Source organism: Ovis canadensis, chromosome 14 (assembly GCF_042477335.2).
Source record: "Ovis canadensis isolate MfBH-ARS-UI-01 breed Bighorn chromosome 14, ARS-UI_OviCan_v2, whole genome shotgun sequence".
NCBI classification, from domain to species: domain Eukaryota; kingdom Metazoa; phylum Chordata; class Mammalia; order Artiodactyla; family Bovidae; genus Ovis; species Ovis canadensis.
In genome coordinates, this window is record NC_091258.1 from 48,282,187 (window position 1) to 48,310,121 (window position 27,935).

General features: G+C 56.4%; 1 protein-coding gene and 1 non-coding gene across 10 annotated transcripts; both read left to right on the forward strand.

Annotated features, from left to right (window-relative positions):
* Positions 1–256: 256 nt before the first annotated feature.
* Positions 257–27,777, forward strand: RIPOR1 (RHO family interacting cell polarization regulator 1). Of its 9 annotated transcripts, XM_069549949.1 has the most exons (25): positions 14,225–14,377; positions 15,195–15,321; positions 15,434–15,586; positions 15,754–15,832; positions 16,565–16,588; positions 16,680–16,733; positions 16,888–17,040; positions 17,153–17,216; positions 17,297–17,340; positions 17,419–17,544; positions 17,938–18,086; positions 18,159–18,288; positions 18,364–20,142; positions 20,227–20,348; positions 21,216–21,348; positions 21,611–21,746; positions 21,869–22,030; positions 22,287–22,442; positions 22,609–22,805; positions 22,894–22,977; positions 23,085–23,175; positions 23,314–23,946; positions 24,392–24,427; positions 24,785–24,856; positions 25,901–27,777. In XM_069549949.1, exons 1-22 carry the CDS (start codon positions 14,359–14,361, stop codon positions 23,409–23,411), a joined length of 4,080 nt encoding a protein of 1,359 aa, XP_069406050.1. In that variant the 5' UTR covers positions 14,225–14,358; the 3' UTR covers positions 23,412–23,946; positions 24,392–24,427; positions 24,785–24,856; positions 25,901–27,777. The 9 variants fall into 9 exon arrangements, with proteins under 9 accessions (XP_069406055.1, XP_069406054.1, XP_069406056.1 ...); XM_069549948.1 differs by having other exon boundaries at positions 23,314–24,427; XM_069549951.1 differs by lacking the exon at positions 24,785–24,856.
* Positions 10,926–10,998, forward strand: TRNAW-CCA (transfer RNA tryptophan (anticodon CCA)). The gene has a single exon. It is a non-coding gene; the product is annotated as a tRNA-Trp (tRNA).
* Positions 27,778–27,935: the final 158 nt, after the last annotated feature.

Here is a 27,935-nt window from a genome sequence, read left to right on the forward strand (position 1 = left end):
GTCTCAGGGAAGAGTCAGGAGTCCCTTGGGGGCCAGAGTGGGATGAGAGAGCTGAGGCCTTAGGGAAGACTGAGCTGATCTTCAGACTCCAGCCTGGTGGGGAGCCGGATGAGTCCTGGAGAGATTCTGGCCCCAAGAAGCCGAGGCCAGGTGGGGGAGGTCCTCCTCAGCACATTCTCTTCCATGTGACTCTGGGGATATTAATAATTAACCCAGGGGCCCACACAGCTGCCACCACCGCCCTCAGACCCTCCCTGTATGACATCCAGGCCACACTCCCGCTGCACAGCTCTGTGGGAGAAAGATGTCTTATTAGACACTTTTATCAGATGTGCTGGCCTGGAGTCCCCCTCACACCAGTCTGCCTCCTGAGATAGCCTCTGCCAGCTCTCTGGGCTTCCAAAGAGCCTGGGCTGATGGCCGCCTTCCCCCCAGACCAGAGACTTGCCAACTCTCAGCTGGTCAGAGTCCTCTGGGCCCTCCAGAATCCTGACTCAATTCAACAATGACATCTCGAGTAGCAGGGCAGTCCTGGGAGAGAAGGTAAGCATCTTGGTTCCCATCCCAGCCTGGCCACAGATTCACTGGCCTCAGGGCTGGCCTTGCTCTCTCTGCAGCTTGATGAATTTGGAGATCTAGGGCCTCTGAGTGGGGGAACTGGGCAGAGTCTGGTGACCTGATCTAGAACCAGCCTTGGTGTCAGATCCCTGGAGAGGAGCATGTGGCCCTTTGGGAAGAGGAAGCAGACAAGGGCTGTGGCGGGAGAAGCACAGGGCATTGTGAGAGCAAAGAAGAGGTTGCTGACCTGGCTTGGGATCCAGAGGAAGTAGTGTCTGAGCTGAGACCTGAGGGGTGGACAGGAGGCACCAGGTGAAGAAAAGAGAAAAAAGATGCTAGAACAGCTTGTGCAAGGATACGGGGACATAGGAAAGCAGGATGTACTCAGGGAACAAAGAAGTTCAGTTTGGCTAGAGCTGGGACCTCATGGGGAGGAACTGGCCAGAGAGTAAGGCCCAGCAGGGAAGCAAGAAGGGACAGGGTCTGATAATGCCGGAGCCATCCAGCGGCTCTGTGGGGAATGGACCAGGCTGGGTGAAACCAAGGAAAGGACTGCAGGTGGTGCCTTGGCCAAGGGGCAGGGAGGATGGGGCAGACCTAATGGCTGAAGAGGTGTCAGAGGAAAGCACCCCCCCCCAGACTAATCCGAGAACCTGGGAGGGAGAGCAGTTCTGAGGAGAAGAGATGGGGTCAACTTTACACAGTGAGTTTGGGATGCCCAAGGGTCATCTTCAGTGGGGAAACAGCACAAGAGATGGGGAGCCAAGGCTCAAGGCATCACTGTGGAACAGAAACAAAGGCCTGGACATTGTCAGAACGGGCTGGGGAAAAGAATCAAGGATGAGGGGAGGGGGCCGGCCCCCTGTGAAGCCCATCGTGGGGCATCAGAGCGGCAGCTAGCAACCCAAGAGAAGCAGTCACAGCAGCCAGAGAAGATTCAGAAGAGGGGGTGGACCATCCATGCTCAGCACCGGTCAAGTCAAAGGCAGAGAGGACTAAGGCCTTTCTACAAAGAGGCTCGAGCAGTGAAAGGGGGTTTAATGGTGGTAGTGGGCTTCCCCAGTGACCGTGATATGTAATCAGGTCTGAGTGTGAGCAAGACCAATGCATAGGGCTGAAGAACTTGTGCACTGCACACTCCAGTGCGCGCACCTTTCCACAAAAATGTAACTTGGGATAAGTGGGCACCCCCTGGAGTTTGGTGGTATTTTGTGAAGCCTGTTTATTACTGCAGTGTGGAGACTTCCCACACGGTGGCGCCAAAGACCAACACCGTATGTCTTGGGCTTGGCTTGGGCAGGGCAGGGGTCGGTTTGATGAAGATGGTTGGCCTCCAGATCGTCATCCCACGTGTGGTGGGTATTACCTTGGGTATTGCCGGATGCCCAGTGGCTAGGACCTTGCCCACCTCGATGCCTTCCAAATCTCTGTCAGAACAGTTCTAGCAGTAGGAACTCAGAAATAAACTATGCCCCCCACACTTTAGCCTTTGCCAGGGGGGCTGGCCTGAAAGGGTCCCAGGGGAGCAACTCATCCCATGATCTGGGAGAGGCATGGTCATCTCTCGCACTTGTCCCTTAGGAGAAGGGAGTCTCAGGAAGGAAGGAAGAGCGCCTTGCCCAGCCTGAGGGACACAGTCACCCCACCCAACCAAGGCCCTGCTCACAGGTCCCCCTGGAGGTCAAAGCTGGCTCAGCAGGAACAGTGGCAGAGATGGCCCCGCCTGGGAGAGAGAACCCAGGGAAGTCGCCTAATGTGCCTGGGGTAGAAGCTTACCCCCACCTGTGTAGTGGCGGGCCTGGAAATGCCTGAATGCATGGCCTAAGCGGCCATGGCGTCTTTGAAAACGATGACACGTTTATTGCAAACCATTCTTTGAATAAGTAAATACAAAGAAGAAAATAAAGCCGGGTGAAATTATGCCCAGAGATGATGGCCACTGCTGGCATGAAAACTGGACCTCTCCACATCATTGAAAAATACCATCATCCACCCATCACCCAGACCCAAAACTCTGGCATGGTCTAGAATGCTGGCCTCTCTAGACCTCACATCCCATCAGCCCCCAGCCCTCCATTCTACCTCCTGAGCCTCTCTTAAATGTCTCTATCTCTACTGCCCCCATTCTGGCTCAGGCCACCGTGACTTTAGCAGGGAGATGATAGCAGCCACCTTTCTGCCTCTACCTGTCCCCCCTGAGCACACCAAAGGCACGACCACAGAATTCCCCAACTTAAAGCCCAGGCTATCTATCACCCTCCATACTCTTTAGCTAGTGCCCAAAGCCCGTCACCAGGTGCCCACATCCCCCAGCACATACACAATTCTCCCACCACACTTTCTGCTTCCTGCCAGCAAAGGAGGCTGCTCCTCCCTACTGCACCTTGAACTCTGCTGTGCTCTCTCCCCAGACACTCCTCTGAAGACCTGCCCATTCTCCTACATAGACTGATGTGCACACAGACACAGTCACAATCACGCACATCGGTGACATAAGAGGTGTAGAGACTCAGGGATGATCTGTCCTCTTTGACAGACCCTGAGCTCAGGAACTGGGGGGCCTGACCTCTGTCCCCTTACTTCTGGTACCCCTGGGGCTAAGCATATACCGGGTTCCACAAAAGCTTCCTGAGTGAGTATCTGGTGAATGAATGAATGAACGTGTACTGAGGTGTCTGACCACAGGCACCTTGGGGGGCAAATTTTTTATTCTGTCCCCTCACAGCCATGGTGGGGGTGGGGCAGGGTGAGGGAAGCTTCCATTTTTCTGGGTTTGGGGACTTGAACTGCATTACTTTCAAAAGTGGAACTAGCTGTGCCATATGTGAGGAACTGGGATTCACTATGGTTCTCACCACCCTCTGTGATCTATTAGAGGGATTTTTTTCTCAGAGCAGAGCCCATCCCTCTGAGTGAAGATGATGATTCGGGGCTCTGCCCTAGCTCCCAGCCAGCGCCAGGAGAGCATCATTCAGGGAATGAGCCCAAATCAGAGCCAAGCAGATTAGGATTCAGTGAGCTGAGCTGAAGCTCAAATTCAACCCCTTCCTCTGACCACAGAAAGAGGCCTCTGTGAAATGGGTTTCAGCTGAGGCCTTCCTCCCCTGGTTCACTGGTTACTGGGAAGAGGCCTCTAGCACCCCCTGATTCTCAGATGCTGTCCCTCCCTCAGGACCCCTGAACAGAGTGGCAGAGGGCCAGGTGAAGCCTCGGGGGTCCTGTCTGCTGGAGGTCCCCCATCCATCCCTGGCCTTGGTGGGAAAAGGGCAGGGAACCAGGACTCGTCACGGACAAGGACAATAGGTGGTGATGGGTCCTCAGAAGGGGTGAGTGGGAAGCCAGAGGACACAGGTTTCTGGGAGGAGGTGATGTTTGAGCTGTTTTTCAAGTGAATAAGGGAGAGGACCATCCACGGAGAAGGGAAGCTGGGAGAGGAGGCCAAGGCCAGAGAGGAGCGAGCATGTCCAGGGAGCCTCAGGAAGGCTGATGTGATGGAAACAGAGCAGGAAGGGCTGGCAGGACAGGTGGGAGATGAGGTCATCTAGGCCACATCTCTTGTGTCTTGGAGGCTCCACCACAGTCTGGATTTACCCTGAGGACATTGGGGAACCAATGTGACCTGACTTATGATTTAAAAGATTATTCAAGGAAATTCCTTGGCAGTGCAGTGGTTAGGACTCCGTGCTTCCACTTCAGGGGGCCTGGGTTTGATCCCTGGTTGGAGAACTAAGATCCCATAAGTAGCACGGCACAGCCAAAAAAAAAAAAATCACTCGAGTTGTTAGGTACAAAGGAGGAGGCAGGTAGGCCAGAAAAGGGCACATGCAGAAATGTGGCCAGACACTGGACAGAGACTGACTGACTGTGAAGAGCAAGGGCATCGTCTGTTAAAAGTGGGAATTTTCTGGAAGTGGAATTCTGGACCAAGAAAGAATTCCTCAGACAGTGCCCTGGTAAGCCCCTACAATCACTGCTGCCTCATCAGTGTGTGCGTGCATGCGTGCTAAGTCACTTCAGTCATGTCTGACTCTTTGCGACCCCATGAATGGTAGCCCGCCAGGCTCCTCTGTCCATGGGATTCTCCAGGCAAGGATACTGGAGTGGGTTGCCATTTCCTTCTCCAGTGAATCTTCTCAACCCAGGGATCGAACTGTTCTCTTATGTCTCTTGAATTGGCAGGCTTAAAACTAAACATTCAAAAAACTAAGATCATGGCATCCGGTCCCATCTATTTACTTCAAGGCAAATAGATGGGGAAACAATGGAAACAGTGACATACTTTATTTTTTTGGGCTCCAGAATCACTGCAGATGGTGACTGCAGCCATGAAATTAAAAGATGCTTGCTCCTTGGAAGAACAGCTATGACAAACTTAGCATATTAAAAAGCAGAAACATTACTTTGCTGACAAAGGTCCATCTAGTCAAAGCTATGGCTTTTCCAGTAGTTGTGTATGGATGTAAGAGTTGGACCATGAAGAAAGCTGAGTGCCAAAGAATTGATGCTTTTGAACTGTGAGGTTGGAGAAGACTCTTGAGAGTCCCTTGGACTGCAAGGAGATCAAACCAGTTAATCCTAAAGGAAATCAGTCCTGAATATTCATTGGAAGGACAGAGGCTGAAGGTGAAGCTTACATACTTTGGTCACCTGATGTGAAGAACTGACTCACTGGAAAAGACCCTGATGCTGGGCAAGATTGAAGGCAGGAGGAGAAGGGGACAAGAGAGGATGAGATGGTTGGATGGCATCACCGACTCGATGAACATGAGTTTGAGCAAGCTCCAGGAGTTGGTGATGGACAGGGAGGCCTGGCCTGCTGCAGTCCATGGGGTCACAAAGAGTTGGACCTAACTGAACTGAACTGACTGAGCACTACCTGGGAAGCCCCAAACAATGGCACCAGGACAACTGTATGCCACTGCTGCCCCATGGGCCAACATGCTACCCAGCCCTGAGTCCTCAGTGTGTGAGTGTCCAGTGAATTAATAAACAACAGAACAATATCTGGTAGCAGGAGGATGGGTGCAGGGAAGGAGTGAATGTGAGACATGTTAAGGGGGTAGGATCTACAGGACTAGGAGGCTGAATTGAAGTGGGGTGAGAGACAGGGACGCCAGGGGTTCATGCATTTATTCATGCATTCACTCTCATTCAACAATGGGAATTTTTGAATTTGTGAGCCAGGGACACTGGTGATGAGGAGAGCTGTATCGCCTACAGATCTTAGAGCCTCACAGTGAGCACACATGAGCACATGCGCTTCCTGGTGGTGACACAAAGGCATGAGTCCAGAGGACGTGGGGACAGAGAGGACCAAGAAGAGTTTTCAGAGGTGATCAGAGTTTGCCTTGCTGTGTCGATGACTTTACACGTGGGCAGGGACAAACTGGTGCCAGTTTTGAGAGCTCCAGAGAGGCCCAGCCTCACTCAGGTGGGAGCCTGGGTGGACAGTGGTGCTTTGCAGAAATGAGATTCAGGGAAGAAAAGTCCCTCTGGGAAGGTCATGAGATCTGGTGGGTCATCCAGGGGCTCAGAACAAGAGAAGGCTCCACACAGAGGAAGGCTCTGGGTGTTCGGCAGTGGATGGATGAAGTCCTGTGACTGGATGATATTGTAGGGTGGGGGAAACAGAAAGAAGAACCCAGTCTCTGGAAGCAGTCCCCAGGTCTACTGATACAGAAAAAAAAAAGGGTGCTGCAAAGGAAGGCAAAGAGGAGGAGCTGGAGAGGGGGGAGAATGGGGTGACTTGTGTCTCTGGTAAGAGAGGGTGAGGGAAAGGATGTCAGTGCCCCTGAGGGCCCCTGCCGCCCTCACCCCGAACCTCTGGATAGTCAAAACCAACCCTCAGGAGGAGGGGAGACAGATATTTAGAAATCTTTTAAAATCCCTCAAACCACTTCTGGGTATGTCTGTGCAGCCTCTAAAGATGATGGACTACAGAGTGAAGCCTGACAGGTGGGAGAGCTTTCAGGGTTGGAGAAGACCAGTGTTATTTTACTGAGGGGAAGAGTGGGGGAGTGGAGCTGACCCTTTGAGTTCAGTGTGAGGTCAGCCATGAGCTCCACCTGAGCCCACTCCAGCGGGGAGAGCCAGCATTGTAGCCCCTTACTGAAAAGACTGGGTTCTGGCTCCCTTGGCCAGCAGGTACCCAGATCTTGCCAGGGTCCTCACCCATGCTCCCAGAGTGAGCCTGAGACTCCACAGATGCTGGTACTCAAGGAGTGGTGAACATGTGGCCTAGCTAAGAGGTCAGACTTACTAGCCAGATAGTGGCAGGAAGGGCAGCCTGCCCCCAGAGCAGGGAAACTGAGGCTGGCAGAGGGGCAGGGCTGAGGAGCAGTGTCCAGACCCAGAAGGTGTCTGATGAGCAGGCTTCAGGCCTTCCTGTTCTGCTCCCTGAAACTGGCCCTGATCCTTTCCTCCAGCCAACCCACCCAGCAGTGGCCGCTCCAGGACCTGTTTCAGATACAGGGGCCTGAAAGGTCCCTGGAGCCCACGGGATCTGTGAAGATACCAGGCAAGTCAGGCTCCCTGGCGCACTAGATTTGGAGGTCTGCGTAGGAAGGAATGTCTCCTTCCTGCCTTTGCTAATGGTTCTCCGAAAGCCGCCCAATTCCCGTGGATCCCGACCCCAAGCGCTGAGAACTCCCACCGCCTGCGTATCCTCCAGGATGCCTCTCATCTCCACCCTGCCCGGTCAAGCCGGTGAACGCCGCGGGCCACCCCCTTGCCGGGTTAGCGGAGAGGGCGGAGCGAGTCGCGGGCGCCTCCAGGGGTGCTAGAGCCTCCGGCGCGCAGGGGGTGGGGCCCAGCCGGCCAGGGGAGGAGCGGGGCGTCTCGGCGGCAGGCGGCGGAGCAGAGGGAGGGGCGGGCACCGGCGGCGGCGACAGCGGCAGCTGCGGCGCGACCTGACCCGGCAGCGACGAGTGCACGGAGAGAGCGAGGTCCTCTCAGCCAGCGCAGCCATGTGAGTGTCCCCGCCGTTTCCGGGGCCCGCGGCCCGGGCGAGGCTCGAGCGCGGCGGTTCTGGTGCCTCCCCCAGTCTTGGGAGTCCCGGATCTGCTGCCCCCGCTGCGGCCCTGTCCCGTGTCGCCCCATCCCCGGGACCCAGGCCCCACGGTGTCGTTCCTACCCTCCCCTCGGGCGCGGAACACGGCCACAAAGGCTGCCGCCTTGGGGCCTGCCGCACCCGGCGCTGCCGCCTCCCCTCCCACGGCCAGGCCCAGGCGGCCCGTGCCCTGGGGCTCTGGGGTGGGCCAGGCCTGAGGGTGGGCCCTAGGCGTCAGCCTGGGTGTTGGCACAGACGCTCACCGGGAGCCCCGCTGCCCTCACCTCGGGAGAAACTGAGCTGGGAATGGGGAGAGGGCCCCCGAGGGGCGCAGGCCCGCCTACTAGATGAGCTAATCTCTCTGGCCCCACCGGCTGGACTAAGCCGCTTTGGGGCCCGACCCGAGGTAGCCAATCTGGCCTTGGACTGGACTCTTCGCCCAAATCTGGCGGAGGCTGGAGAGGATCGCCTGGCTCCGTGGGGGAACAGACCCTGTACCTGTAAATGAAAGGCTGGTGTGGGAACTCTGCAAGCAGCCAGGCCTGGGCACCCTGCAGAACCGGTTTGGGGAAGGGGCTGCTCACCAGGGCTAGGGGTCTGGGTAAGCCTGGCTTTAGCACCCTCTATTCTCCTCTCCCGGAGACTGGAGTCTGGCCTAAGAGATTGACTCATTTCAGCTAGTTCTGGGTAGCTTTCTAACACAAGTCCAGGTTGGCTGGCCAAGCACCTACTGTGTGCAGTCTAGTGTAACAATAAAGATGGATCTGTGGGGCTTGCCCCGGGCCTGTATTGCCCAATTGTCGGCACAGCCTTCTGAGGACGGCTAACAGACAATCTAGCAGATGCAGAAACTGGCCCAGAGAGGTTAAGTAATATTCTGAAGGTCACACAGCTGGTTTGCAGAGAAGTGGGAATTAGACCCAGATCTTAAGTACTGCCACTGTACTAACCACTTCCCTGGCATGGAGGGTAGAGATGGTGTTGGGGGAGAGATGAGAACTGGGGTGTGAGGTAAATAGTCCAGGGAGACAGGAGGCTCATTTCCCACTTCAGCCCGCCCTCCTTGTCCTGGGTCCTGTGGGGCAGCAGTTGCAGAGGGGTACCTGGAAATGGGTGGGGGTGAGGGGAGCACACAGGGCACCGGGCTGGGTCCTCCCTGGGTGGAAAAGCAGGCAAGGAGGACGTGGCTGAGTCACTGCGGGCCCCTCGCTGGCTGCAGCTCCGACTAGCGCCTCTGCTAGGCCCAGCCCGGGGGAGGCCACAAGTCTTCCAGTGCGCCGCCGTCCGGGGAATGTGACCAGCTGACCAGGGAGGGGGCCGGCAGGAAGTGAGGCCACCCGGCCGCCTCCGCCCGGTTCCGGGGTGGGGGGTCCCAAGCCGCACCGCGGCCCCTCTCCCTCCCTGCTCCCGCAGCTGCGGCATGACGTCAGCAGCCGGCTTTGGGGCAGTTGCCATGGAGACAAGGGCAGCCTCGGGAGGGACCCCATTCTTCCCCGTAGCCGTCCCTGGCCCGGGTTATTTTTAGCGTCTGTTTACCTCTGTCCTGGGCGGCCCTGCGTTAGGGTGGGGCGGGCTGGGGGACTCCCGGGAAAGTGGCTGGCCTGGCATTCCTCTGAGCTAGGCAGACAGGTGGCAAGACCTCCTGCCCCACATAAGTGCAGCAGTTTCGGCCTGAAGAGGGGATTGAAGGCTGTGGGATCTGGGGCCACGCAGATGACCAATGTTCCTTTCTTAGCTGCTCCAGCTGGCCATGCCACAGGACCCAACACCCTTGAGACCTGGGTTCTTTGCTATGTCCAGAACATACTTAAGGGCTGGCGAGTCCAGAGAGTCCCCTGACTGTTTATCAGCCAGCCCCTCCTCTAGCTGAGGTGGACCCTCTCTCTTAGCTCAAGGAGTTCAGCTTTTCTCCCTGCCCCTGGCAGAGGAGATCCTTCCTAGTTACCCCCTGGAATTTTCAGTTAGATTAATTTCTGATGGTCATTTGGATCCTCTAATGGCCATCTGGTCCCTGTGGCAGAAGCCCAGTCAGAGAAAGAAAATTGATGGGAAGGTCAGCCTCCTCTTGAGTCCAGCCCACCCACTCAGTTCCAGGCTCCCAGGGATCCCCTACCATGCCCCGTCCTGGGGGGAGAGGCATGGGGGGTGGGGGGGTGGGGAGGTGCTGAACTCCACTTGCTGATACAATCAGAAAGGAAGGAAGGGAAAAGGAAACTGACCATGAGGTAGGAGAGTTGGGGGGACAGAGACTGGAAATGTACCCCTGCAGCAGCTCCGAGCATCCCAGTTCCATTAGCCTCCAGTGCAGTCTCAGCTCCTGCCCGCCTCCACTGCTTTGGTGCAGGGCACGGAGGACACCGCAGTGAGCAGAGCAGGCAGGCCTCAGCCCCCAGAGCTCACAGTCTGGTTAGAAGACAGACCCTAAAGGAGAACTGACAACAGAGTTATGTGACCTCAGGGATCAGAGAGAGGAAGCTATGAGGTGCCTACAAGGGGGAACCAATTGAGGGCGGGCTTCCTGAAGGAAGAGGTAGTAGGGTAAAAGAAAAAAGAGAGGGAGCTGGTCAGGCTGAGAGTAGTGGGAAAGGGGTATAGGGTCAATGAGAGCTGCTGCTTGTAGGCCTGGAGAGAATTCATGGTAGCTGGAACAGAATGACCTTGGGGGAGCAGAGGACTGTGAGGGGAGGAGGAAGGCATGTGAGGGTAGGAACAGAGCCTGAAGGTCTTATGGGTCATGTTAGAGAGTCTGGACTTTATCCTTGGGGTAGGGGGATGCCCACGGATGTTTCACAAGCGTTCAAATAGAGGGATGTGAAAGATATAGAGTCCTGGCCGTACTACTTAACAGCTGGGTCATCTCGGGCAGATTAATAATTGTTAATAACAGCAGTTAATATTTGCTATGTGCTTACAATGAGGTATTGTGTCCACCCCAACTTCCCTACCCCATATGCAATTCTCCCTTCCCCAAAAACTCCCAATAGAGGAAGTATCTCATTTCATCCTCTCCCTGAGAGATAGTTGTTATTATTACTGTTATCCTCATTTAACAGATGGATATCTGCAGCCCAGAAAGGTTAGGAAATGTCTTTCCTGAAGTCACACAGCCAGTTAGCCTCAGTTTTCTCATCTGTGAAGTGGGGCTAAAAGGACTCACCCCATAGGGTTGTTGCCAGAATTAAATGAGATGATGTTTATTAATTAAGTACAATGTCTGGCATAGAAAGCACTTGATAAAGGACAGTTTTTAGTATTGTCAGGTGACTGAAGTTTCAAGAGGGGTAATGCTGTTACTGAATGAAGAATAGATCATGGGACTTCCCTGGTGGTCCAGTGGCTAAGATGCCATGCTCCCAATGCAGGGGGCCCAGGTTCGATCCCTGGTCAGGGAACTAAGATCCCACAGGTTGCAACTAAAGATCCTGAGTGCTGCAGCTAAGACCCAGCGCAGCCAAATAAATAAACTGAAAAAAAAACCCCACCCCAAACAGATCATTGTGGGTTAGCATGGAGACAGGGAATCCATTAGGAAGCTGTTATAGGATTCCAGGTGAGAACCGGTGATGGCTTGAACTTGAGTTCTAGCTGAGGGGGTGGATGTGACGGGACAGATGCCAGAGATGGCAGGAGTGGGTGACTGAGTAGATGTGTGGGTGGGTAACAGAGACTGAGGCATCCAGGATGATTCTTAGTTTCTGTCTTGAACAACTGGATACATAGACTATGGGCCTGTCATGGAGAGAGAAGGGAGAGTCAGGTTTGAGGAGCAAAGTGGTGACTTTAGTTTGGGGACTTCAAATTCAGCACATCCCTAATAACCCACTCCAGTTTGTTACTCAGCTTTCGGGATACATCAGGCAGGCAGCTGGATGAACAGGCCTGGTGCTCAGAAGAACGGTTTGGGCAAGGAAGAGAGAAGGAAGCTGGGAACCTTTAGACAGCATTGAGCTGTGGGAGAGGTGCCCAGTCCATGAGTGGGGAGTAGGATGAGGACAATTCAGCGATGCGGAGAAAGACAGATCCCCTGTGGGAAAATGAGACGTGCAGGCAGAGGGAGAGGTAGAAAGCCAGGGGCGTGTTGCCTCTTGAAATCCAAAAAAGGAAAGGCTTGAGGAAGAGGAAAAGAACTGCCCAATGAAAAGCTTTGCTCAGATCAAGCAGGATAAGGACTAAACATTGAACACGCAATTCAGTAACAGGGAAGTCACTGGCAACCTTGTCATCCAGACCAGTCGGGAGTGCTGGGTACAGAAACTGGACAGGGTAGGAAGAAGAGTGGGTGGATGGGAAGAGGAGGTGGAGGTGGACACACCTCTTCAAGAAACTTGGCTCTGAAAGAGCAAAATAGGGTGAGGGGTGGGGTAGCTAAAAGAGACTGGGAGTCCACAAGAGGGGTCATTTCTTTTTATAGTTGATTTATTTAAAGTTAGCTTTGTATTGAAATAGAATATTCACATAGAAAGGGTACATGCCCTAAGTGGACAGCTCACAATACATTTTCACAAAGGAAAACGCCCATCTAGGATCAGGAAACAGAACCCAGATTAGGAAGCAGAACATAATCAGTGCCCTGTCAGCCCCCTGGGGCTCCCTTCCAGTCACTGCTCCCAAGGGCTAGTGTCGCTGCTATTAATAGTCACTGCTGTTGTGACTTCTGCCGCCGTAGGTTACCTGGTCTTGAACGTCATATCAGCTCATACGTATATCCTCTCTTGTGGTCTTGCTTCTTTCACTCAACATTATGTCTGTAGGATTCATCCCTGTTGTTGCATGTAGTTGTATATTGTTCATTCTTTTCATTGTATAGCACTCTATTATATCTACTCGTGGGCATTTGGGTATTTCCAGGGTTGTTTTCACCTTTTATGTGGGAATGACTGGAACTTGTTTGAGGTTTGTGGCGAAAGACTGAAACATCTTCCATGGGAAGGAAGAGGGATGGCTAGGGCCACACATGAGCATTTCCAGCATGGGAAACAAGAGCCTGGCTGAGGTTGAGACTTGCTCTTTTCCAGCCCAGCTGCTGTGTCAAGACCTCTGGTGGCTCCCGCTAGCCTGTGTGCAGGTGCAGAGAAGGCAGGGGGTTGGGTTGCCCAGGATTGGTTTCTGCCAGGTAAGGGAGTAGCCCAGAGTGCCGGGGATATTGGTAGCAGGCGGGTAAGCTGGAGCGGTGGCTGCAGATCCAGGCTGGGGAGAAGGCTGTGCCGGGATTGTGGGAGGGAAGTGGCAGGGAGAAAGGAAGCAGAGGCAGGTTGTGAGCTTTGTGCAGGGCGATGTCTGTGCAATAACTGCTGCCTCTCCAGCGACTAGAATAAGATTGTTACTTAGTAAATAGTTGAATAAATGAGCTGAGAGCTTCAGGAAGTCTCAGGTAGAAGGCAAGTGAGGTGGGGGTGATGGAGAGAGCCTGAAAGTTGTGGTCAGTGTGGTTCTGATTTAGGAAGGGGTGCATTCCAGAGCCAGGTGATGAGGCTGGGGTGTTCCCATGGAGGGTGGCTGCAGGGAGCAGAGAGTGGTGGGCAATCCACAGGAATGGATAGCTGCCAGAGTAGGGGGTCACAGCACTGTCTTCAAGGAGGGAGGGGGAGATAGCACTTCTCCTAGGACATGTTGCATCTGAATCTGTTTCCCGGGGTGGGGGTGGGGGTGTCTGACTGGAAATGCAGATGCCTGGGCCCACCTCAGTCTTTTGTGGAGAAAGTAAGCCCAGGACGGCTGAATGGAGCATCAGGGAGCAGGAGTGTTTACGGGGTGGGGGAGCACCTAGCCCCTCTGAGGGGATGAGATGCCCAGTGGACCCTGGGCATGGTGGCCTCTATCCAGGCAAGAGTTGGATGGGGATAGTCAATGGAGAGATACTGGGGGCAAGAAAGGGCCAACACCAAGGGGATTCAGCCCATGCAAGCTGGGAGCCAGAGGATGGGGCCTCTGTCCTAGGAGGCAGTTTCTGCTGGAGAGAAGGCGCTGATCAGCAGTGGGACCTGATCTTCTCCCCATAGCCTTGGGGTGGAGGGAGTCCCCCAGACTCAGTACCGCTTCTGTGGGTGGAGGGATGGGGTTGTGCACGGTGCTGTAGGACTCTCTGCACCCAGTTCCTTCTCTTCCTTCTGGGGGCAGCAGCACATTATGCGGGATTGATCCTGGCGCCCACTTTAAGGTTTGCCCTTCTCAGCCTCAGGGCCACCTCATGCTCTGTGCCTCTCTGCCATCCTTCCACACACTCCCTCCACTCAGAACCCGCAGCCCTTACTTCTGCTCTCTCAGAAGACCTCACACACTCAGAACCCCATCTCTCAGCCCTCTGTACTCAGCCTCTCTCAGCACCCTCCAACAGGCGCTCTATGAGCCCCCTGTGTTAACTACACTCAGTCAGCCCCCCACCCCTCGTTGTCTTCACTCTGTTTATCCCTCCATATACACCGCCACGCTGACTCCCTTTACCCGCGCTCCACACCCAGCTGAGAGGATCCCCACCAGTGCCCAGCCTGAGGGGAACCCCCAGTCACCCCTCCCAGAGGCCAGGGGGGCCGAGGGCTCAGTGCCCCCCTGATCGGACCGGTCCCGCCCCATCCCGGCGGGCTGAGTCAGGCGGCAGGAACTGGGCGGGGGGCGGCGCCGGGAGGAGCTGAAGCCGGAGCCAGAGTCTCTGGGAGCGAGCACGGAGTCCAGCCGGGCTGGCACCGAGGGGCCCTGGGCCCGCGTGGACTCGGGGTGGGCCAGTGCGGGGGTTAGGGAACTGTCCCGGACCTACCATGAGCGCCAAGAAGAGAGGTAGGACCCGGTCTGGGGCTGCGGAGGCTCCGGGGCTGTCCCAGGGGCGTGCGGGCCGAGTTCTGGGCGCCCGGGGCGCGGGGTTTGCCGGATCTGTGTGGGGCTTTGCCGAGGATCCCTTCCCTCTAAGGTCCGGGCGAAGGCGGCAGTTTGTGACTCAGTTTCCCGGTCAGAGTCTCAGGGAAGAGGAGGGGGCGGGGCCCTTCTCGGCACTGCCCCCCACCCTGGGAATCCCCGGGCTCTGGGCGTCTCGGGGCGGGTGGCGGCTAGAGGGGAGCAGCTTCCGCGGGGCGGGCGGGTCTGGGGATCCCATCCTGCGCAGGCTGGGCCTGCCAGACCGCTCCGCTGGGCTCCAAGCATGCACCCCGCCCCGCCCCGTGACCTCCCGCGGCCTCTCGGGTGCGGGCGTGGGAGCTCCTGGCCCCACTTGGGGGAGGAGGTCAGGGGCAGGGCTGGGGCAGGGCTGGGGAGCCCGCCCCACGCTCGGGTAAACAGACGCTTCCGCACATTCTTTGCGTGCCCCTCCCCTTTCCTGCCCCTTCCCAACCCAGGGAGGGTCCCAGCGCGACCCCCCTTCCTGCCCCGCGTGGCAGGCGGAGCCTGCACCTCTGCAGGAAATGGGGGCTGAGCCGAGGCCACGCTGAGTCCGAGACCGAGTCACCCGCGGCCGCCCTGTCATTAGGGCCCCGGCCAGTGCGTTTTGGACTGCCGGCGGCAAGCGGTGGTGTCCGGAGGGACTGAGAAACAGAGGCTGGGCTGCAGGGACGGGGCTTCAAGGGCCTGACTGGCGCTGGACACCCGCCCTCGCCACCCACAGGGAGCCCCGCGCGGACTCATTCCATGATGTCCCTGTCGGTGCGGCCGCAGCGCCGCCTGCTCAGCGCCCGGGTCAGTAGGAGCCAGTCCTTCGCAGGCGTCCTCGGAAGCCAGGAGCGGGGGCCCAGGTACGCAGTAGAGTGGGGCTGACCGGGTCCAGAGGCTGACCGGGTTGGAGTGTGCTAGTGAGGGTGTGGGGGAGAACTTCTTGCCTCTTTCTGAGCGCAGTCTCTTCTTCAGGAGCTTCCCGGCCTTCAGTCCCCCGGGGCCCCCTCGGAAGCCCCCAGCGCTCTCCCGAGTGTCCAAGATGTTTTCAGTGGCGCACCCTGCCCCCAAGGTCCCGCAGCCTGAGCGCCTGGACCTGGTGTACACTGCGCTCAAGCGAGGCCTGACGTAAGCAGTGCCCTCCCAACCCCTTGTCCCAGGATCCCTCCCTAAGGCCTCTACCCTTCCTGCTAATGGGAACCTTCCCCAGCTTCACTCCCTCTCCTCACTGCCCCTTCCTTGGGCAGATAAGAGACTGGAGAAGTAAGAGAACTCTGTGGTCACCGTTTACCCAGGGCCTATTTGGAAGTGCACCAGCAGGAGCAGGAGAAACTCCAAGGACAGATAAGGGAGTCCAAGAGGAATTCCCGCCTGGTGAGTGAAGAGTTGACATCCTGTATGTCCTGGATTAATGCTCTTTGCTCTTGTGGTGTTGGGGGGCGGGGCAGGGGCAGTGCTGGCTAACATCAGGGGTGTTTTCTGGGGTGACTCAGTCCAGGTGTGACTAGAAAAGGGGTATCAGGCAAAACTGATAGGAGGTTTCTCTCTAATGCCTTCCCAGGCTGCATGCACTTTCTCCCTGTGACCCAGTGCCTGCCCCCTGGGAACTTCCAATGGGGTGGGTCAAACCCCGCTGACACGGACAGCAGGAGATTATGTTGAGATTAGGTTTTGGTGGTCCTCAGCGAGAGCTGTGGTTTTTTCCGGGGAAGAGTTCAGGGCTTCGCGGAGAAAGAACCATTTCTGCTGGGTCTAACGGGAGTTCCCTGTTAGGGGGAACCAAGCATGAGGAGGCGCAGAGCTCTTGTCCTGGGGATGGTTGCAATGGCAATGGGCCAGGGGAGGGAGCTCACAGAAGAGGCAGGGGGAAGAGTACTGGAGTGGTCCTGGAGACCAGATCTCTGACACCAGCAGAGACCAGGCACGTGAGAAGGTAGGCCAGTCCCTGCTTTGACTGGAATGGCTGCAGACTGTGGTGTGAGAGGAGAAAGCCTGGGAGGGAAAGGCTATTTGGCCTTTCCAAATGGTCTGGCCAAGCCGGTGCCCCTGCTGGAGTTCTTCTCCTACCTCCTAATGTGCGCCCCCCGCCCCAACCTCTCCCTGCAGGGCTTCCTGTATGACCTGGACAAGGTGAGTGTATAGAGAATGGTGTTGGAAGAGGTTGACTCAGAGGTAGGTAAAGAGCCCTGGGCCTCAGGCTTCTAACACACCTTTCCCCCAGCAAGTCAAGTCCATTGAACGCTTCCTGCGGCGGCTGGAGTTCCATGCCAGCAAGGTACTAGTGCGGCATACCTGTGTGTGCTTGCAGCCTGGGGTGGGGGGCCGGGTGTCACAGGGAGAATGGGTGATGGTAGGCCCTGGGGAGGCCCTGGGGAGCAACCCCAGCAGTGAGTCTCAGCCCCCCTCTGCCACCCCACTCCTCTGCCCAGATTGATGAACTGTATGAGTCATACTGCGTGCAGCGGCGTCTCCGGGATGGCGCCTACAACATGGTCCGTGCCTACAGCACTGGCTCCCCGGGGAGCCGCGAAGCCCGGGACAGCCTGGCTGAGGCTACTCGAGGGCATCGCGAGTACACAGAGGTGAGGGATGTGTGCCCCTGAGGCCGAGGCACAGGGTACAGTAGGGTTAGTGAGAGGGGACTGGCTTTTGACCTCTTCCTGTTATTCCCCCTGCCCCCATCTCTCTGTCCAGAGCATGTGTCTGCTGGAGAGCGAGCTGGAAGCACAGCTGGGCGAGTTCCACCTCCGGATGAAAGGTACCAAGCAGTGAGGTGTCGGCCGGTGGGGGGAAGTGTGTGCCTGAGACCCAGCTCATCTCCTTCTCCCCCACTCCCAGGGCTGGCCGGCTTCGCCAGGCTGTGTGTTGGTGACCAGTATGAGGTAGAAGGATGGGAAGGGAGGGGCTGGGGTGGCAGGGTCACAACATGGAAGTCTGCTTCATTCTTCCTCTTCCCCTAGATCTATATGAAATATGGGCGTCAGCGCTGGAAACTACGGGGCCGCATAGAGAGTAGTGGAAAGCAAGTGTGGGACAGCGAGGAAACCGTCTTTCTGCCTCTGCTCACGGAATTCCTGTCCATCAAGGTGATGTCTCTGCCCAGGACCATAGGATACTAAGATGCTATAACTCTGACCTGTGAACCCCTTTGGACCTTCATGACCTTGAGACCCTTAATGCCTGTGACCCCCACCTGGTTCCTTGTCCCTGTGAATGTGTGACCCCCTTGACCTTCGTGACCCTGTGATTTCCCCATGATCTTCTGACCTGGTGAATATTTGCCCCCTGAACTCCCATGAGGCTGTGACTCCATGACCATAGTGACTACAGATTTGGACCTCTGTGATCCCCATGCTCCCAGAATGCTTCAAGCCTGCATGGCCCCATGACCCTGTGACTGTGCAGGTTCAGACCTCTGATCCCCCACAATCTCATGATGCCTACACCCTTGTGACCCCACCATGCATTCTTGGCTACAGGTGACAGAACTGAAGGGCCTGGCCAACCATGTGGTTGTAGGAAGCGTCTCCTGTGAGACCAAGGACCTGTTTGCTGCCTTGCCCCAGGTTGTAGCAGTGGACATTAATGACCTCGGCACCATCAAGCTCAGCTTGGAAGTGACATGGAGGTTGGTAGGGGTGAGGGACTGGGAGACAGGGCTGGGGTTTGTGGCGTCTGCTAACAGATTCTTTCTCTGCAGTCCCTTTGACAAGGACGACCAGCCCTCAGCTGCTTCTACTGTCAACAAGTCCTCTACAGTCACCAAGCGCTTCTCCACCTATAGCCAGAGCCCACCAGACACACCCTCGCTTCGGGAACAGGCCTTTTATGTGAGTCACATCCCAGGCTCAGCACCACCTTCCCCGAGAAGAGGTGGTCCTGAAATGTCCTTTCCTCTCTCCCAGAATATGCTGAGGCGGCAGGAGGAGCTGGAGAATGGGACAGCATGGTCCCTGTCATCTGAATCTTCTGATGACTCATCCAGCCCACAGCTCTCAGGCACTGCCCGCCACTCCTCAGCCCCCAGGCCCCTCGTACAGCAGCCTGAGCCTCTGCCCATCCAAGTTGCCTTCCGTAGGGCTGAGACCTCCACTTCTGGGCCCATGGATGAGGAGGGGGCTGTAGCCCCAGCCCTGGCCAATGGGCATGCCCCCTACAGCCGGACTCTGAGCCATATCAGTGAGGCCAGTGTGGACGCTGCCCTGGCTGAGGCTTCAGTGGAGGCTGCAGACCTAGAAAGTCTAGTCCGGGGACCTAGCCCACCTGCGTGCCCAGATCCCACCCATGGGGAGCACCCTGCTCCTGTCCCTCCTGCCCTGGATGCTGGCTCTTCTGCCACAAGCCCCACTCTCAGTACAACAGGCCCTGCCCCATCTGCTCACCTAGGCTCGGCTAACAAGACCATAAATTCTAGCTCTCCTGAACTGCCCACCCAGACCACTACAGGCTCCACCTCTAGTGCCATAAGCCCTACCCATAGTGCTCCAAGCCTCACTCACTCTACCACAGCTTCTACCCACAAGACCGTGGTCTCTGTCCTCACTGCCACAGGTCCTACCCCCAGTACCACAGGGCCAGTCCAGACCACCACAAGTCCCACCCACAAACCAGTGCTTTCTCCCCCGACTCCTGCAGCTCCTACCCCCAATACTACAGACCCAGTCCAGACCACCGCAAGCCTCAGCCACACTGTCACAAACTTGACACAGACTGTCACAAGCGCTACCAACAAGCCCATGGTCTCTACTCTCATTACCGCAGTCCCTACAGCCAGTGCCACAGGTTCAGTGCAGACTACCACTAGCCCCACCCACACCACCACAAGCCCCACCCACACCACTACAAGCCCCACCCATACCACCACAAGCCCAGCCCACACTGCTGCAAGCCCCACCCATACTACTGCAAGCCCCACCCACACCACCACAAGCCCCACCCATACTACTGCAAGCCCCACCTATACCACCACAGGCCCTACCCACACTACTGCAAGCCCCACCTACACCACCACAGGCCCCACCCACACTACTGCCAGCCCCACCTACACCACCACAGGCCCCACCCACACTACTGCCAGCCCCACCTACACCACCACAGGCCCCACCCACACTACTGCAACCACTACTCCGAAAGCCAAGATGTCAACTAACACCACTACAGCCAATGCTAAGGACCCAGTCCAGACCACCAGTAGTCCCACTCATTCTGTCACAAGCCCCACTCTTATAACTGTAAGCCCCTCCACTTTTCTAGACTTTGCCAAGCTCTCCAGCCCCTCTGCAAATACAGACCCTCCCCACCTAGGCACTGACCCCCTGTCTGGTAGTTACCTAGCCTCCACTCCTTGCACTCAGGCAGACCCCATATCCCCCAGCACCTCCCATCCAAGTCCTGCTTGTTCCAGTTGGGAGCACCTCACAAGCCCTTCCCCAGACCCCCCAGAAGCCATCTGTCAGAGCCCAAGTCTCCTTCCCTCACCCCTAGCCCCTGTGCCCCAGCATCCAGACCCTAAAGTGGCCAGGGCTGCTCCTGCCCCAGTTCCAGGGGCAGCTGGAGGGGCTGGGGACAGGAGGCTGGAAGAGGCTCTGGGGGCCCTGATGGCTGCCCTGGATGACTGTCGTGGCCAGTTTCCCGAGCTGCAGGGTCTGGAGCAGGAGGTGACCCGGCTGGAGAGTCTGCTTATGGTGAGGAGGGCTGGACTGGGCTGCAGTAGTACAGGGAGGGCAGCGAGGCAGGGGCAGCAGCTCTGACGCCCTTCAAAACCCCAGCAGAGACAAGGCCTGACTCGGAGCCGGGCCTCCAGTCTCAGCATCACTGTGGAGCACGCCCTAGAGAGCTTCAGCTTCCTCAATGAGGATGAAGATGAAGACGATGACAGTCCTGGGGACAGGTGAGAAGGGTGAGGGGAGGGGTAAGAGGGGAGGTAAGTACCAGGTGAAGGAGAGAGGTGAGAAAGGGGAACAGGTGAGGTGAGGCCAGGTGGACCACGTAGAGAGAGCAGCAAGACGAGAGGTGGGCGGGAGGAGCGGGGTTGCTGGTGGGTGCCTCCATGTTCACCCCACCCGTGTACTACTTGTGTGTCCTTGGTGCCCATGTTTTCAACCCCATCTGTATCCCCAGTGCTTCTGGCCACCTTCCTCCTCATCCCTGCAGTGTCTGCCTCCCCCGTCGGTCCCTGTCAGCTCCTGAGTCTCCAGCTCCTCCTCTCTTCCTTGGCCTCACCTTGAACCCATGCTATGAACGAGTCCTTTCTGGCCTCCCTGTGCATCCTGGGTCCCTCAGCATCAACCTCCTCTGTCTGGATCCCGATCTGCCCAGAGACCCGGGCCCCTTGGCTCTCTGTCCCGGAGTGGCCTTTGCCAACTCGCAGTTGAAGATCTTGCGCAGCCCCTCCTCTCTCTGATGCTGCCCAGGTTACAACCCGGTGCCCGGCGCCCCTTGGGCTACAACCTCTCGCAGTCCACTGTGCGTAGGCCATCCCGCCTGCAGCCCTACTCCCGGCCGTCCTGGCCCCAGTGGTGCTGGCGGTCGTAGCTGGAGGTGGCCCTGGGCAGATGGGCTCTGGGCAGACCCCTGCTACCACTTGTTGGTCCCAGCCCTTTCCTCCTTCTGGAAGTCTTCGGTGAACTTGCCCATTGTCTGTTTGTGTGTCACCTGTTCTGTTCTGGGATGGCGGGGGGGGGAGCTTAATAAAAATTTATTGGTGACCAGATGATGATGTCTGCTCCTGGGGCGGTTGACCCCATCTTTCTCTCAGGCCCCCAAACAGCCTAGCACCTGGGGCTGAGGACAGCCTCGACTCGCCCAGTGCCCGACCCCTCAGCACAGAGTGTCCAGCTCTGGATGCTGCCTTGGTTCAGCACCTGTATCACTGCAGCCGCCTCCTGCTGGTGAGGCTATTGGTGTTCTCCCTACCCTCCCCTGGCAGCCGCTTCCCCCAGGGAGCCCTGCACCTCATTCCTGGCCCTTCACCCCTCCTCTGAGTTCCACTCCCCAATGTCCCAGGGCCTGGCTCTTGCTGAATGGAACACCTCCCACACTCTGGCTCCCCCAAGCCTCTCCCGATGCATGCTGGGACTTGCAGTCCCCGGTCTCCATCCTCTCTAAGCTCTACCTTGAGGTCTGAGCTACTTGGCCACCCCTGTTCTCCAGAAACTGGGCACATTTGGGCCCCTGCGCTGCCAGGAGGCATGGGCCCTGGAGCGGCTACTGCGGGAGGCCCGAGTGTTCGAAGCAGTATGCGAGCTCAGCAGGCGATGGGAAATGCCTGCCACCTCTGCCCAGGAAGGTAAAGACTGTGTGGGCCCTGGCGCGTGTGTCCCGGAGCTCCTGCCTTGCCCTGCCCCACCTGCACACCTGTCTCACCACCTGCCTGCTCTGTTGCTGACAGTTTCCTGTATCTCCTCACAGTGGTGCAGTTCTCGGCCTCTCGGCCCGGCTTCCTGACCTTCTGGGACCAATGCACAGAGGGACTCAGCCCTTTCATCTGCCCTGTGGAGCGGGTTCTCCTCACCTTCTGCAATCAGTACAGCGCCCGTCTCTCCCTGCGCCAGACAGGCTTAGCCGAGGCCGGTGAGTGGGCTGCTGGTCTGCCCCTTCTACCCTCCTTCCTCAGATCCCCAGTGATGGGACCTTAGGGAAAGCCAGGTCAGCCCACACAGACATGCTGAGTTGAGCACTGGGAAGAAATAGTAAAGGCACATGCCTCAGCACAAAAGGGCCCAGATTGGACAGGGACTTCCTGGATGTGCACCAGGGATGGGGCACGCTTCCCTCTAATGACCCAGGTCCCTCCACTCCCTGAGACCTGCAACCCTGCCTCCCACAGTGTGCGTCAAGTTCCTGGAGGATGCCCTGGGCCAGAAGCTGCCCCGGAGCCAGGCAGGCCCTGAAGAGCAGCTCACCATCTTCCAGTTCTGGAGTTACGTCGAAGCCTTGGACTGCTCTTCCATGGAGGCCTATGTAACCGAGACAGCTGAGGAGGGTGAGGCAGTGGCCCTGGTCACAAAGTGGCCCGGCCCTGTGGGTGGGTCTGAAGGTGTAGATTCAGGACACGAGGGTACAAAAGACCCTACCCCCGGAGGCTCTTTGCCCTGCCACCTTGTTCCAACTGACACCCCCTCCCCTACTGCCCAACTTCCTTCTTTCAGTGTTACTGGTGCGGAATCTGAACTCGGATGACCAGGCTATTGTGCTGAAGGCCCTGAGGTTGGCACCTGAGGGGCGGCTCCAAAGGGACGGGCTCCGGGCCCTCAGCTCTCTGCTTGTCCATGGGAACAACAAGGTCATGGCTGCTGTCAGCACTCAGCTCCGGAGCCTTTCGCTGGGGCCTGCCTTCAGGGAAAGGGTGAGAGTTGGGCAGGCCTCCCTGGAGGGTAGAGGCTGGGGTCCCAGGCTGAGTCCCAGGCTGAGTTTACCCTCCCAACCCTACCCAGGCCCTGCTGTGCTTCCTGGACCAGCTGGAGGATGAGGATGTGCAGACCAGAGTGGCCGGCTGCCTGGCTCTGGGCTGCATCAAGGTGACCCCTGCCGATCTTCCCACCCTCTGTTTCCCCTCCCAGCTCCCCGAGCCCTGGGTCCTGAGCCTGCTCCCCTGGGCCCACCTCAGTGCTCTCTCCCCTGGTAGGCTCCAGAAGGCATTGAGCCCTTGGTGTACCTCTGCCAGACGGACACAGAAGCCGTTAGGGAAGCAGCTCGGCAGAGCCTGCAGCAGTGTGGTGAGGCTGGGGATCAGGAGGCATGGTTCTATTTTGTTCTAGGACATTTGGCTGCTGGGAGTAGGTGTGAGATGGGGTCGGGGTGGGAGGGAAGGGTGGAGCTAGGACCACTCCTGACCCCATCCTTATCCATTCCAGGAGAAGAGGGACAGTCTGCCCACCGAAGGCTGGAGGAGTCACTGGATGCCCTGCCCCGCATCTTTGGGCCCGGCAGCATGGCCAGCACGGCATTCTAAACTCCCCACCCAGCGGCCCCCAGTGCCCCTTCTCCGCACCTTCAGGGCTTACCAGGCACTGGCAGGGAGGATGAGGGCTGGCTCCAGGCATCCTTCCCTCACAGATCCCTATCAATGAAAATCTAATATATTCTCCTGTTGTCCTTGGGGTTGGTGGAGTCAGTGCCACAGTCAAGTGCCTCCCAGCCTTGGCTCAGCACACTTGCCATAGATCGGTGTCCTGGGCCTGGCCGTCCTGCCTCTGCCCTGCCCTTGGTTTTGTATTTTATTTACAGAGTTTTCCAGAAAATTAAAAAAAAAAAAAGCAGAAATGCCTTTCCTACATAGCCTGGACTGGTGCACTTCTAACCTCCTGCTCCAGCATCTTCTGGCTGTGGCCCTGACACTAGTGTGTCCACACTCCAACTGTGACAGTACCATGTGCTTTTTTGCCCTGAAAATCCAGATGGAAGAAGCTCAGAGGCTGGAAATAGGCTTGGAAAAGAGGGCAGAGGAAGAGGGTGGTGGAGTGTTGCCGAGGAGGCCCGGCCTGCAGGTGGGTGTACCCTGGGCCTGGAAGCTATAGGACTAGTCTGGAGCTAAACTCTGGAGCTGGCCTAGAGAAGGCCCAAAGGGTGCCAGTCCTGGGAATGGCTCCCTAGCAGCAGCTGGCTTGGCTGGGAGGCCAAGAGGAAGCAGGCAGGAACAGGTGTGGTGGTGGCTGGAGCTTTTGGCCACCAGGGGGCAGCAGAGTCCCATCAGGGAATGCCAGGCTTCTGGGTCTTTTTTACTTCAGCAAAGGCAGCTTCCTACAGAAGGGGCTGTGCCCAAGGAGGTGAGTGGGTTGAGAGGAGGTTCTTGCAGAGGGGAGAGCTGGAGCTGGGGAGGCAGGTGACGTGGGTGGCTGCCCTATGACTCTCTTAACAGTAAGTCCCTCCTATCTCTGAGCCGCCTCCCCTCTGTAATAACAAACCTGACTAAACCTTGTGACCTTGCCACAGCTGGCAGACTTGTGCTGCTCCAGGGAGAGGGCTCAGGTGAGTTTATTAACCCCAGAAAGTTTAACGAGTTCAGTGGGAGGGACCTGAGGGTAGGGTGGGACTGCAGGATGGCAGGTCTGTTCTTAGGAGGGCCGGAGGGAAGCCCACACTCGAGGCTGGAGAAACAGGTCTTGCACCTTCCCCGTCCTGCCAGAGCTTTCAGTGGCGACAGCGCAGGGGAGGGCCTTCCCCGGTCCCTGAGCCCACTCTGGTGTCCCCATAGCACAGCAGCATGACACCCTGGGGACAGTCTGTGTGCTTGCACTCAGGAAGAGCCAATGAGGTGCCAACAGTACCCCCCCTCCCGAAGGGGTGACCCAGATCCCCAGAGAGCTCTGCCCCCCTGTGTTTTAGAGCTGTGTATGAAGAGGTTTGGCTGGGCCTTTAACCACCTGCCAGGGAAGCCAAGCTGAGGAGAAAAAAACGGTAACAGGAAGGAGCACAGGAAACACCTGTGTGTGGATGCATGCAGCCCATTCCCGTTCGGTGGGGGCGGGTGCGGGGGTGGGGGCAGGCCGACCGCCCTCAGCACATGGGCTGTGTGTTCCCTCTGTGACTGTGAAGGGCGGTACGGGGGAGATGATCAGCTCAGTTTTGGGGGGATGATCGGCCGCGGTGGTAGGGGAAGGCAAACAACTGATAGAGACCGAGCCAGCACCCAAAGCTGGCCACAGCCTGGGCTTGCTGTAAGGGCCCCTGAAGCAGGGTTGCAGGCCCAGAACCACCCCTAGAGTCCCTTAGGCCTGCAGCCCCACAAGAGCCCCACTGGGAGGACAGGACTGTCCACTGACATCCACAGCATGGCCTGTGTGGTGGGGAAAGAGAAAGTGAACACAGGCCTAGCAGGTCCTGGGAAAGTGCAGCAGGGTGACTGGACCAGCAGTAGCTCATGGCTCAACCCACAGGAGAGGACAGGGCCTGGGCAAGAAATGGAGGGTGGAAAAACACCCCTGCCAGGGGTCAACAGGTCACTGGAAATTTGAGTGGCCCTACATCTCTGCTTTCCTACTCTGGGAAGGGATAGGGTACCTAACTCTGTCCTCTACAAGGAGAGCCCTGAATCCTGAGCCTCCTATTCAGCTCTAGGTTGAGGGTGGATTGGAAGGTCAGGATGAGTAGGAGCTAGAATTAGGGTGCTGTGAGGTACAGCGGAAGCACTGTCAAGGCCGAGACAGAAAGAGCCTCGGGCCTTTGCCCCATCGAGCCTACCCAGTTCAGAGCAGTGGATCAACCCCAGAACAGCCACCCAACCCCTCTCCATCAATTACTTAAAGTTAGGCTGTATGGCCTCCTATGCTCAGGCCCACGTCTATGAGGTGGCAGGGAATGGGGGGGTGGGCAGGGGAAGCCCTTGTCTGCCCTTCTGCACACCCTGCCCTCCCCCAGCACACACAAACCCTCACAGGTGCTCCCATAGGTCTTCGCACAAGGCAAAGCTGCTCCCAGCACACCTCCCCTGCTGTCACACAGGTTCAGAGAGGCTCTCACTCTGGCAACTCTGGACAGTTTTGAGCCTGCTACCTCCGGTGACGGGAGGCTGATGACACCACCAGGAGTCAGATGCACCAGAGCAGGGAAAGTCTGTGCCCAGATGTCCTGTGGAGCCTGTGCCAGCCTCTCTGAGGGGACAGAAGGAAGTGGGCCTCCAAGGTCTGTGACACCCTGAGAAATGCCCCACCGATCAAGTCCATCTAGGCTGCAGCCATGCCCTGGCCACTATTGCTGGGGCTCTCCCCGGGAGAAACTTATAAGCCCACGCTGTGAAAAAAGGGACCAGGCTGAGGTAGTCCAGCATACAGTTTATTGGGTAGGGGGGCACTGGATCCCCCCACCTCACCTCCTTTCCTTTTGCCCTCTTCCAACCTTACCTTTCCTCCAGTCTCTGCTCTCCTTCCTCATGTATTCAGAGCTGCAGAGAACCAAAAAAAGAAGAAAGAAAAAAACATGGTAAAGGCAAAGAGGCAGATGGGTTGGCATGTGGGAAGAGAACTGCTTCTTTGTCTTGCCCACAGAGTGGGGGTGCCTTCCTTGTGTGCTTCTGCCTGGTGTGTGGGTACAATTTGCTGAACCCTGGACATATGACATGTTCCCCTGACCCCTGGCATCTCTGGAGGACCCTATTTAGGCCATCTCTCGGCCATGGACAGAAGGCTGTTGGCCTGGCTGCTGGACCTGGCTCTCCTGGGCCGACGTAATACAGAGGGTGAGCTTGGGAAGGACTCCCAGACCTAAATGAACTGCTACGGAAAAACATCTATCATTTGGAAAATAAGACTGTCATTGACCTGCAGGAAGAGGCCTCTTGTTTCAGAAGGCTGCAATGGGGTGATGGTCTGTTTGAGTTTGATATCAATGGTCAAGTCTCATTTTTCTCTGAAGACACCCAGAGCATATTGGATCTGCCAATAGTATTGACTTGGAGAAGCTGAATAAGCAACCAAATTGCCATGTTAACACTGACGTTTCTAGCTGTTTCCTCTGAATCTCTCTACAGCTTTCTCCTCCTCCTCCTCCTCCTCCTCCTCAAGCATCCTCTTACAAACATCACTCCACAGCATTCCATTCTAGGCCCCTTGCTCCTCTCTTTTGAAACACACTCCCTGAAGCACCTTATCCATTTCTCTGGCTTCCATCTATATGCTGAGGCTGTATGCCTCATGGCTGTAATTCACATGGCTCTCTCCTCATCTCCTGACCCTCATATCCAACTGCTGACTGGACACCTTTTGAAAAGCATGCTCAAAATCAAACATCTCAAAACCTGCTTCTCCTCTCAGACTCTCGGGGTTACCATCTACCCAGTTTATTGGTACTCAAGCCAGGTACTCAAGCCACACAACTGGGCCTCACCCTTGATTCTTGCCCCTATGCCCTCATCCCAACCATCACAATCTTTGCAATTAAATACCCTAAATATTGCTAAGTTCTGTTTCTCTTCATCCCCATTGGCACCACTCAGTTTCCAGACACATTGACCTCTCTCCTAAACACTAAAACTGCTCCCTCACAGGCTCCCTGACTCTGGTCTTGCCCTTCTTCCATCCAGTCTCCAAAGTGCAAAGTGATTTCTTTTTTTTTTTTTTTTAAAAGGAGCTTTACCTCAGGGGCAAACAAGTAAAAACTGGCCTGTAACTCTTTACTGATAGATATTGTCCAATTTGGCTGTATGATAACGAAAATCCAGAAAAATGATTTTAAATACATTCAGAGTTTCATCCCAGATTCCTTGGAATACCAAAAGATTTTTAATAAACTTTCCTGTGGGATTCTGTTGATTATGGGACTAAAATTAAAATTTGTAAGAGACTGATTTAAAAGAACAAAAAAGTAATAAAAGGTTATATATATATATGTATATGTATATATATATATCTTGGTCCACAACTTGCCATTTATGAAACATACCAGCTAGTATTACATTGCAGTCGATTCATCCATTAATGGCATTACTCTGATAATTATTAAAATCTGTTCCAGGTATATATACTGAAAATACTTTCTTTTG